This window comes from Eurosta solidaginis, chromosome 2 (genome assembly GCF_040869045.1).
Source record: "Eurosta solidaginis isolate ZX-2024a chromosome 2, ASM4086904v1, whole genome shotgun sequence".
Classification (NCBI taxonomy): domain Eukaryota; kingdom Metazoa; phylum Arthropoda; class Insecta; order Diptera; family Tephritidae; genus Eurosta; species Eurosta solidaginis.
In genome coordinates, this window is record NC_090320.1 from 233,896,759 (window position 1) to 233,909,440 (window position 12,682).

A 12,682-nucleotide genomic window follows, 5' to 3' on the forward strand; every position below is an offset into this window, starting at 1 on the left:
GAGCTCACTTTTTCTTGGTATAAAAAATGGGCGAAATCTGACCATAACCACGCCCACTTTATCGATATCGAAAATTACGAAAAATGAAAAAAATGCCATAATTCTATACCAAATACGAAAAAAGGGATGAAACATGGTAACTGGATTGGTTTGTTGACGCAAAATATAACTTTGGAAAAATCTTTGTAAAATGGGTGTGACACCTACCATATTAAGTAGAAGAAAATGAAAAAGTTCTACAAGGCGAAATCAACAGCCCTTGGAATCTTGGCAGGAATACTGTTAGTGGTATTGCATATATAAATAAATTAGCAGTACCCGACAGATGATTTTCTGGATCACCTGGTCCACATTTTGGTGGATATCACGAGAACGCCTTCACATATACATCTAAGGGCCACTCGCTTTTACAACCCTCATTAATACCTTTAATTTGATATCCATATCGTACAAAAACATACCAGAGTCACCCCTGTCCCACCCTAATGGCGATATCTCGAAAAGGCGTCCACCTATAGAACTAATGCCCCCTCTCTCTTAAAATGCTCAGTAACACCTTTCGTTTGATACCCATATCGTACAAACATTCTAGAGTAACCCCTGGCCCACCCTAATGGCGATATCTCGAAAAGGCGTCCACCTATAGACCTAGTGTCCACTCCCTCTTAAAATGCTCAGTAACTCCTTTCGTTTGATACCCATATCGTACAAACATTCTAGAGTCACCCCTGGCCCACCCTAATGGCAATATCTCGAAAAGGCGTCCACCTATAGACCTAATGCCCACTCCCTCTTAAAATGCTCAGTAACAGCTTTCGTTTGATACCCATATCGTACAAACATTCTAGAGTCACACCTGGCCCACCCTAATGGCGATATTTCGAAAAGGCGTCCACCTATAGAACTAAGGATTACTCCCTTTTAAAATACTCATTACCACCTTTCATTTGATACCCATATCGTACAAACACATTCTAGAGTCACCCTGGCCCACCCTAATGGCGATATCTCGAAAAGGCGTCCACCTATAGACCTAATGTCCACTCCCTCTTAAAATGCTCAGTAACACCTTTCGTTTGATACCCATATCGTACAAACATTCTAGAGTCACCCCTGGCCCACCCTAATGGCGATATCTCGAAAAGGCGTCCACCTATAGACCTAATGTACACTCCCTCTTAAAATGCTCAGTAACACCTTTCGTTTGATACCCATATCATACAAACATTCTAGAGTCACCCCTGTCCCACCCTAATGGCGATATCTCGAAAAGGCGTCCACCTATAGACCTAATGCCCACTCCCTCTTAAAATGCTCAGTAACACCTTTCGTTTGATACCCATATCGTACAAACATTCTAGAGTCACACCTGGCCCACCCTAATGGCGATATCTCGAAAAGGCGTCCACCTATAGAACTAAGGATTACTCCCTTTTAAAATACTCATTACCACCTTTCATTTGATACCCATATCGTACAAACACATTCTAGAGTCACCCTGGCCCACCCTAATGGCGATATCTCGAAAAGGCGTCCACCTATAGACCTAATGCCCACTCCCTCTTAAAATGCTCAGTAACACCTTTCGTTTGATACCCATACCGTACAAATATTCTAGAGTCACCCTTGGTCCAGCTTTATGGCGATATCTCGAAAAGGCGTCCACCTATAGAACTAAGGATTACTCCCTTTTAAAATACTCATTACCACCTTTCATTTGATACCCATATCGTACAAACACATTCTAGAGTCACCCTGGCCCACCCTAATGGCGATATCTCGAAAAGGCGTCCACCTATAGACCTAATGCCCACTCCTTCTTAAAATGCTCAGTAACACCTTTCGTTTGATACCCATATCGTACAAACATTCTAGAGTCACCCTTGGTCCACCTTTATGGCGATATCTCGAAAAGGCGTCCACCTATAGAACTAAGGATTACTCCCTTTTAAAATACTCCTTACCACCTTTCATTTGATACCCATATCGTACAAACACATTCTAGAGTCACCCCTGGCCCACCCTAATGGCGATATCTCGAAAAGGCGTCCACCTATAGACCTAATGCCCACTCCCTCTTAAAATGCTCAGTAACGCCTTTCGTTTGATACCCATATCGTACAAACATTCTAGAGTCACCCCTGGCCCACCCTAATGGCGATATCTCGAAAGGGCGTCCACCTATAGACCTAATGCCCACTCCCTCTTAAAATGCTCAGTAACACCTTTCGTTTGATGCACATATCGTACAAACACATTCTAGAGCCACCGCTGGCCCACCCTAATGGCGATATCTCGAAAAGGCGCCCACCTATAGACCTAATGCCCACTCCCTCTTAAAATGCTCAGTAACACCTTTCATTTGATTCCCATATCGTACAAACACATTCTAGAGACACCCCTGGTCCACCTTTATGGCGATATCTCGAAACGGCGTCCACCTATGGAACTAAGGATCACTCCTTTTCAAAATACTCATTAACAGCTTTCATTTGATACCCATATCGTACAAACACATTATAGAATCACCCCTGGTCCCCCTTAATGGGGACATCTCGAAAAGGCGTCCACCGATAGACCTAAGGCCCACTGCCTCTTAAAATGCTCAGTAACACCTTTCATTTGATACCCATATCGTACAAACAAATTCTAGAGTCAGCCCTGGTCTACCTTTATGGCGATATCCCTAAATGGCGTTCATCCATAGAACTATGGCCTATTCTCTCTTAAAATACTCTTTAATACCTTTCATTTGATACACATGTTATACAACCACATTCCAGGGTTACCCCAGATTGATTTTCCTTATTTTGTCTCCATAGCTCTCAACTGAGTATGTTATGTTCGGTTACACCCGAACTTAGCCTTCCTTACTTGTTCTGTTTTCTTTATATTCCGACCCTCAGACGCCCAAGCATTTAGCCATAATGGATGGAGTGTGTGTAATAAAAGGTTCTCGTCTACATTCAATCGGCACATACCAATTTGTGCGCCAAAACCAAAGCGGAGGAGGAAGAAGAGCGGGAAAATAGTGTGTAGTAAACATTAAAAATTAAAAAAAAAAAAAAAATTATAATAAGAAAAACTGGATATAAACAAGAGCAATCGCAATTATCTATGCTTGTCTCCATTTTTGGAGTCACCAGAGCAGATGTGCTTGGACGGCTATGCAAGTAATCAGCCAGACATGCGCAAAACAGCCGACGCATAAGATGGATGCTCGACATACATTCACATTACTCATGTGAAAGTATAAACGTTCTACTTGTAAATATGCATTAACAGCTCCTTTAGTGGCACAGCAGCATTTGCGGGAATTCAATATTGAAAGGTTCAATGACAAGGTAGATATTTAAAGAAGGAATTTTACACAAACAATGTTAAGACATTGGAAATTGGAAAACATTATCCACTTGGGGGTATTCAGCTGCCGCAACACAATTGTGGAGTGTGAAGCAGAGACACAGAGCTGTGATTTAAAGGAGATGGTGTATAGATGAGCAGCTGAAGAAATTGAAAGAAAAGTATGTGATAGTGTCACGTTTGAAATAAGGACGAATGTATATGAACTATGAATGTATGCAGGAGATCAGTGAGTCATAGATGAAAACCAATGAGCTTACCATCTAGGAACAATGGTCGGATGGTCGTATTTAAAAGCAGTCGGGTCTGGTCAAGTGCATTCTTGTTTGCGTTTTGTTTTCTGCTTTACTTGAGCCAATTTTTCGAAATGTTTTTATTTAAAAATTTCCCTGCAGAAGGCGCAGTAGCGTCGAAACTCGTAGGAGGAATGAGAAAAAATGTAATATGTTTGTCTTATATTTATCGGCCAAAAAGCTCTATACCAACAAAAAAATTAAAAAAATTTTCTGAATGAGCGTATTTAACAGTGCTTGCATTTTGCGATAGCTCCCTGATACTGAATGCTGGTAGCTAGACGTCTCGATGCGGCTATTAATTTGCGAAACAGAGCAATATCAGCATTCTCACCAGGTTCGACTTCGCAACTAGTGCTACCCCATCGGGTTGTTAGGATGCTGATATACAGCTCCTTGCCGTTTAGGAAGCTCAACATCTACTAATTTGCGGGTAAATACGCTTATCATCACTTAGATAATTTTTAGGATATCCCTCTAGCTGCAATTATTGAAGACTCGCAGGACTTGGCAGTCCATATCAAGTTTAAGTGCATATGTATATACTTGTAAAGAAAAACCTAGCAAAGATTTGGTTTCGCCCGAACTCAAGCTTGCTTAATTGTTTACTACCGAATTTAAAATATAAAATCTCTTAAAAAAAAGCACAAAGTATCTTCTTTATGGTAAAAGTTCAGAAGTACTCACTTGGATCGAATATACGCGATAACTTTTACTGAGTATAAGTACTAGCATCGATACTTTGATCCGAGTGTTTTAAATATGTACTGGTATCCATACTTTTTTTAAAGTTCTATCACTAGTTCTGTCTTAAGCGCTGTTGGTAAGTGCGGCTACAAACTTCCCTTCTCTGCATCGGATAAGCACCAATTTGTGTGTAACTAATTCAGGGGTAATTCCGCTTATTCCAAATCTTCTGTTAAAGTGCGATTCGCTAAACTGTTGAATAAATCACTACAATATTCAGTATTGCAATATGGTGTTTATTTAGTCTCCTTGGGAGTAGTATAATTATACTTCAATATCACGTACTTTGCACCAGCGTATTTAAATTAAACTGCTTACTGACTACTCAGCTTGCGATGCTTTTATACTCTCCCTCGCTTTATTCGCATATTTCTACTAAAGTCTAGACATTTCGCCTTCTAGAACTGCTTTATCTCCTGCTTGGTAATTGAGCTACATATATGCGTGTGTATGTGTGAGTAACAACTTCAGCTGATGACTACATCTGTGTTTGTGAAGTATCTCTTCGTTGCCTTGTACACAAGTGTAAATGATAACTGATGTATTCATGTACACCAGTGTGGCTTGCTTTATGTTCTTGTTGTTGCGTGATTATTTACTAACAGCCTAGTGATGTCAACATTCGCCACAATAGTCATTAAACCAAAATCCAAAATCGAAATTTTCATGCAATCCTGTACATTCTAATGTTCGAAATTTTTCGACACGTTTTTCAGATTTGCTTGCAAAGTTTCAATTAAACAAGACAAACAATTAATTATCGAAAATAAAAAAAGAAGAGTATAATTGATTAAATTTATTCAAAATTGCAACTACTGTTTTTGTATTCGCTGCTATAAGTTACGGATTGTGCGCCTGCGCATTACATTTCCTTGACAAATCCTAAACAAATGAAAATTTAATGAAATTTCATTCTGGTTTTCTATTCAAATCTCAAATATGTATGTAGCTACTTCGTTTATGCATTCTTGTATATACATATATTTTAATTAAGAGTACACATTTTTGTATTGTTTTGTGCACAAGAGTGCCAAAAAAGAAAATAAATGACGTAATTTAACACATTTTGAGACAAATTTCATATGAAGATCCTTTTTTGATACGTAGACAAGACTAGAAGTTTGAAAAAATCTCACCATTTTGCGGAAAGTAAAAGAAGTATTGCAGTATTTATTAAAACTAGAAATTGCGGTTTCGTGACCAGCTAGAAGTTATGCCGTAATGGGTGTCCAAAGTATTCCACAGTTACCAAATCTAAGACACATTCGTATTTTTTAATTGAATTTAATCATTTTTAGCTATTTTCTTGATATACCAATCCGCTTTTGTGTTTTCCCTCGAATACAATTTTTTATTGTTAACGGGGTTGAAATAATTTTTTTTGCCTACTACGTCTTACAAAATACATCCTCACACTTACCTCTTCGTAAGTATTTTCACGCGAACTCGATTGTACGCTGCTGGCTATTGAACGACGAAACATTTCGCTAAAAATAAAAAAATTAAAAATTACTTAAATACAATGAGTAATGAAATGGAAAAATGAGTGGTTATTATTTGTTTGCAGGACTAATGCTCAATGCTCCGTTAAAGACACATTTTTTGGCCCGTTGTATGGTGGGGTGTCATAAGGCAAACGACCAGAAGGACTATTGGCGTTGTGACAACTTTAAATTGCCATAAGATCAATTGGCTTTATGACCACTTCAATTATACATAAGGTCAGTTAACTTTATTTCAACTGAGAGTTTTGGAAAATATTAATTATATTTATGTATAAGCTGACAAACTTTTACGTTTTATTTTCTCCGTGGGGATGAAGCCGCAGATTAAGGTTTGCGAGTATGTAATAAATAAGAACCTAATTTCATACTTCATATATGAGTCGTTTATTTTGAAAGTGGTTTAAGTCCAGTTTTTCTTATATTGAGGCATTTAAGAGTTTGTGTTTGATTTGTTTCAAAAATATTGTTAAGTGGAATTAATTTTTTTTATGGCTTTGTGACCTTAAACATGTTAGAGTATATAACGTAATACGTTTTGTAAACTTTACTAGAAAAATAAGCTGTGTGTCAGAACCTAAAATGGCCTTAAATCACTTTCAAAATTAATAATTTTTTTTTTTTGAAAAGGGATAAGTCCACTTATTTTTAGGAAATTAAATAATAGAAATTGTAAATATTTTATATATATTAATTTGGGCCAATTTTTAGTTAAATTTGTGGTTATTGGAGCTTTTCGGCCGATAATTTCAAGACAAAACACAAGTTTTTCTTTTTCTCCCACGCGTTTCGATGGGTATTTTCCATCTTCCTCAGGGAGGCTGTATATTTTAACATAAAAATATAAACATAAAACAAAACAAACATTAACATATTTAACAGTGAAAACTTTACACAACTCTTTAACAGACTTTCCACTTACATTCAATGTTAAATAACTTTGTAAACATATAGACATTACTGAATATAAATAAACAACACTTAACATTAATTCATTCATCTGCACTGAAACGTCCACTAGGTGATAATGCCGTCATGTAAGCGCAGTTGATGTTATTGACGTCTTCTTTATAATTCATAGAATTGCTGATTTTTTGTTGTATTCTCAATGCTTCCAGCGTCATTCGTGTTCTTTCTTTCCCCTCAATATCTAATATTATCGTGTTTTCGAAGGTCGCTGTGTGTCCTGTGTTGGTTAAATGTTCGCATAGTGCTGTTGTTGTTTTCTTATTTTTCGCGTCAAGTCTGTATTCATTTATTCGGACCACTAGCGATCGCTTTGTTGTTTCAATGTATATTTGTTTGCAATTTTCGGCTGCGCTCCCATTACATTGGATTTGGTATACTACATTGTGTTGTTGTTCTTTGTCGAGTTTGTCTTTTGCAGGCATGCTTAACGAACGAAACGATATCATTTCGTTACGATAATCAACGCTAATAAACGAAACGAAGTCACTTCGTTTCGTTTATTAACGTTAAGATCGTCAAATTAACGTTAATTTGTCGTTCTTAACGTTAATAAACGAAACGAAATGACTTCGTTTCGTTTATTAACGTTGATTATCGTAACGAAATGATATCGTTTCGTTCGTTAAGCATGCCTGGTCTTTTGTTTGTGTAAATATTGTACTTAAAGTTTGATTTGGTTTATGTGCCAATTTTATTTTGTTATTGAGTGCGATGCTACCTATTGTTTTGATGTCCGTTAATCCTGGTATGTATGTCACGCCTGTGTATATTAGTTTTTCTTGTTCTTTTCTCTGTTCAGTATTGCTTGGCGTGCAGTTAGCTTTGTTTTTGGCTATTGTTATCCACGCGTCTATTAGTTTATTAGGGTAGCCGTTCTTGTATAAAATATCTCGAATTTTTTGGATGTTTGTCTTCATGAACTCCTGTTCACTAAGATGAAAAACTTTAGTTATAAAATTTATGGCCGTGTTCTTTTTTTGCATCCATGGGTGATTCGAATGATAGTTTATCATTCTGGATGACGATACGGCTTTGGCATACCAATTAGTTTTTAGTGTTTGGTCTGATTTTATGATTTCAATATCTAGGAAGGGCAACTTATTGTTTTTCTCTTTTTCTATTGTAAATTTTATTTTTGTATGCTGGTTATTAAATGTTTTTAGTATTTCTTCCACGTCTTTAGTCTTAATTATTGCGAATATATCATCTACATATTTGTTTATGTATTTGATATATATGTCCTTTGATTTGAGCTCGGCAATGCTGTCGTCAAGAATTTTGTCTAAAACTATATCAGCTACAATGGGCGAAAGAGGATTCCCCATAGGCATACCATATACTTGTTGGTAAAAAGTGCAATCATACGTGAAGTAATTGTTGTCCCTCAAGCAGAATTCAAGACAGGTTTGAAATTGTTTCTTCGTCATTGTTGTATGCATTTGTAGGTTACCCCACTGTTTTATAATCGAATTTATTGCTAAATTAATCGGTATATTTGTGAAGAGGGACACAACGTCCAACGGTATTAAAATTTCATCGTCTGCAATCGTGATATATTTTAAGTTGCGCTTTAGTTGTAAGGAATTTTGCACATTAAGACTGTCCGAAATTATATGTTTGAGGGCTTTTCCTAAATATTTTGAAAGTTTTAAACATGGCACACTCACTGATGATGATATCGGTCTAAGTGGAGTGCTTTCTTTATGAATTTTTGGTAAGCCATGCAGTCTTGGGGCTGTAGCTGCAGTGCAAGTTAATTGTTTTTTTAAGTAAAGACTGATATTCCCCTGTTTATATATGTCGTTTACAATGTTGTTGTTTTTCCGTAATAATTGGTGTGTTGGATCCGTTCTCATTGTTTTGTATGTTTGTCTACCGTGCAATAATTGCTCCATTTTGTTTTTGTAGTCCACCTGGTACATCATAACTGTTTTGTTTCCTTTATCTGAGTTTGTTATAATCGCTACATCTTTGTACTTTTTAACAAAATGCTTAGTGTCTTCGTAGACTTTTAGTATGAGTTTTTCTTTTTGATTATTTCTTAACTTGTTCTTAAATGTATTTGTTTTCGTTGCCACATTATATCTTAGTGTATCTTTTCCTTTGTCATCTCCTATTGCTTGAATACCTTGCTCCAGATCTGCAATCACGTGAATGGGAGAAAATGATTTCCTCGATACTGGGAGCGCAAACTTTTTTCCCAATGACAGTAACCAACGGTTTTCCGGGGGGACATTTATATCAGTGTTATTCACAAACCAGTCCTCGTTGTATCTTAGTCCAAATGTGTCAAAGCTTTTCGTTACATGTGCTCGTATTTTAGAGTTCAGCTGTTGTTCTGTAGCAATGTTTATTCTCTTTGTAAATTGTGTTTGATTTTCCAAAACTAACATGACGGTATTATCAGCTAGTGGACGATTCAGTGCAGATGAATGAATTAATGTTAAGTGTTGTTTATTTATATTCAGTAATGTCTATATGTTTATAAAGTTATTTAACATTGAATGTAAGTGGAAAGTCTGTTAAAGGGTTGTGTAAAGTTTTCACTGCTAAATATGTTAATGTTTGTTTTGTTTTATGTTTATATTTTTATGTTAAAATATACAACCTCCCTGAGGAAGATGGAAAATACCCATCGAAACGCGTAGGAGAAAAAGAAAAACTTGTGTTTTGTCTTGAAATTATCGGCCGAAAAGCTCCAATAACCACAACCGTAAATATTTTATGTTTGATGTATATGAATGTAACAGCTTTAAAATAGGTAGGGAAGCTTTCTATTGAGATACAGATTTTTATTTTTGTAATTAAAAAAATATTGTTAAAAATAAATATTAAGTAATTTATTAAAAAGTTAAATTTACATTAATTTATTTATTAAGGATAATATCAAAGATTTTGCCATATTATTTTTCCTCATTTAGATTATTGTTGTTAAAATATTCATGGTGCATAGGTTGTATATACCTTAGTATCTCAATTTTACTTCTTGGCAGTGAATTTTATTGCTGTGCTGTGCAGTAGATCTTACGATTTCTTTTCGAATACAGCGAGAATTCCGAGACCCGAGAAATCGAGAATTCGGCTTCCCGCGAGATTCTCGTGTGTCGGAATACTCGTAATTCTCGCGAGCTTCTTGACATTCAATTTAGTTGCTCCAATGGCAGTACTCTACGCATTTCGGTGTGGTATTGTGGAAATTTTCGTTTGTGCTCCAGAATAAATCGTAAGCTCTATATTAGGGATGGGAACTGCATCCGGATTTTTGAACTATCCGAATAATCCGGATACGTAAACGCAAAATCCGGATATCCGTATATCCGGCCACTGGAATATAAAAATTGAATATCTGCACATCAGAATTGGACGAAGCAAACATCGAAAAATTATTCACAAAATATGTTTGTTGATTACTAAATTATTATTAAGAAAATAGTTTAACATCATATTACATATGTATTTCTCAATACGGGCATTGATTTAAATGCCCCACGAATTTATTGTTATTAATGTGAAATAAACATATATGGTACATCAATTTGTTGCTTTCACTGGATATCCAAAAATATCGGTTATTAACCGAATCTTCATAAATCCGGATATCCGGATAGTTTCACAAACTAATATTAGCCGGATATCCATTCCGTCCGGACTTTATCCGTGTCAACGGATATCCGTATGGATATTCGGATATTCGAATATGCGGATAGTCCCAGCCCAACCATATATACATAAAACAGCCAACGCATTGATTAAATAGAATTTCGAGAAGCTCCCGAGCTTTACGAGTGTTTTGAGATTCGAGAATGTCGCGACAAGCCGAGTATCGCCAGAAATCTCTTCTCGAACCAGTTCGAGAAATCGTAAGCTCTACCGTGCAGTGATGCATTTTTTTGCAGTTTTGTAACATAAAAGGTGCAATATCTAAATTATGAAATAATACATTTTAAATAAATATTAAATAAAACATTTTAAATAAATAGTAAATAATAATAATAATGGCGGCCACCGTGGTGTGATGGTAGCGTGCTCAACCTACCACACCGAAGATCCAGGGTTCACGCCTCGGGCAAAGCAACATCAAAATTTTAGAAATAAAATTTCCAATTAGAAGAAAATTTTTCTAAGCGGGATCGCCCCTCGGTAGTGTTTGGCAAGCACTCCGAGTGTATTTCCGCCATGAAAAGCTCTCAGTGAAAACTCATCTGTCTTGCAGATGCCGTTCGGAGTCTGCATAAAACAAGTAGGTCCCGTCACGCCAATTTGTAGGAGAATTTAAAAAGGAGCACGACGCAAATTGGAAGAGAAGATCGGTCTAAAATCTATCGGAGGCTATCGCGCCTTACATTTATTTATTTTTTAATAAATAATAAATTTAATTTCAGTGGACTTAATTAAACCAGTTTCAAACTAATTTTTTTTTGACTTTGTTAGCTAGCTAATTTTCAAGCGATTTTAATATACTAGACTTCTTAAATTGTTTATAAAAAAAAGTTATATAGGATTCTGATTATTGTTGTCATTAACTCCTTTTTTTTTAAATGGACTTAAACCACTTTCAAAATAAACGACTTATATTTTTATAAACTCAAATATTAACAACCTTACTGACTAGATTACAGGTTAACCTAGTACTAGTTTAACAATTTTAAAGTGAGATCTACTGAGATAAGTAATAAGACTCAATGCGTGCTGCCTCAAACAGAGACCTTGGCATGGCATGGATAGGCGATCAAATTCTTCAAGACCTCTTAGAAAAGGTGCAAAACTGAAGTTATTCGAACGAAGCACTTCAACGCGGAATGCACTGTAAAAACGGAGAGCTCTGTTAGGGACATTGAAAGTCAATTGCACAAGTAGTTCTGAACAGCCAAAAATAAACATTACGTTTTGAACAAAACGCCCGACTTCAAGTGGCAAGACATTGATATTGTAGGGTGGCAGGGGATTAACAAAGTGTAGAGGTTGAAGAGCAAATCGTATGAACTTGCGCTGAATTCTTTCAATTCTTAAAGAGTGTGAAGAGTATATCGGATTCTAGTTGAATGAAGAATACTCTAGCTTTGAACGCACTAAGGCATGGTATAGGATTTTCCTGGTTTATGGGTCCTTGAAGTCATAAGCATGTCATCGCAAAAAAGCTTAATTTATACCAGCATTTAGTATGAGAAAGTTTATATGATTACCATAAGTTAAAGATGAGTCAAAAATTATATATTAGCTGCAAAAGATCTAGAAAAACGTTGTAAGAAGTAATACGCACATACACATTATCTAGACTTATTTTAATTCCAGGTGAACATCTATGGCGAAGTTATTAAAGCTTTTTATTCAAAAACAATTTACGCGTTACCAAAAATGGCAATAGTGATAAATTTGGAAATTTTCAGAAGATAATTATAAAACGCAAGCGGTTTTTGTAACAATATTGAAGACGTACATAAAGCAAAATTTTATCACTATAAAAAGAATATTAGTTGGAAATTTAATTAAAAAAAAAAAGTAAGAGTTCGTGTGAAACCGAACATTACATACCCAGCTGTTCACTTGAAAAGCTGTTGTTTGTTTACTTTGTGTAGTTAATAGTGTTATAAGGCTACATTAAAAGACCTTTAGGAAAAGTGGGCGTGGTCTTTAACGGATTTTGATTATATTCACTCAGTCTATATAATTTGGCAAGGATAGTGTCTCTGCCAAATTTCAATGCAATATCTTAAACGGGTTTTGAATGTGGGTGGTGCCACGCCCATATTCCAAAATTTTTTGGAATTTATGTTTTGCGCCATAAAACCAATCCACCTACCGAATTAC

At 35.9% G+C, this 12,682-nt stretch overlaps 2 protein-coding genes across 4 annotated transcripts in view; one reads left to right on the plus strand and one right to left on the minus strand.

The window, feature by feature from the left end:
* Positions 1–12,682, minus strand: part of Traf4 (TNF receptor associated factor 4) — a 220,433-nt gene that overhangs the window by 165,724 nt on the left and 42,027 nt on the right. For both annotated transcript variants that reach the window (XM_067767296.1, XM_067767295.1), the window contains exon 2: positions 5,824–5,890. In XM_067767296.1, coding sequence (XP_067623397.1) covers positions 5,824–5,890 — 67 coding nt within the window. The remainder of the gene's footprint in view (positions 1–5,823; positions 5,891–12,682) is intronic.
* Positions 1–12,682, plus strand: part of LOC137240703 (cytochrome b5 domain-containing protein 1-like) — a 217,783-nt gene that overhangs the window by 112,034 nt on the left and 93,067 nt on the right. The window contains exon 3 of one of the 2 annotated variants that reach the window (XM_067767298.1): positions 5,971–6,124. The exons of the other annotated variant lie outside the window; for it this stretch is intronic. Coding sequence (XP_067623399.1) covers positions 6,101–6,124 — 24 coding nt within the window. The 5' untranslated portion in view covers positions 5,971–6,100. The remainder of the gene's footprint in view (positions 1–5,970; positions 6,125–12,682) is intronic. 2 annotated transcript variants of the gene reach the window in all.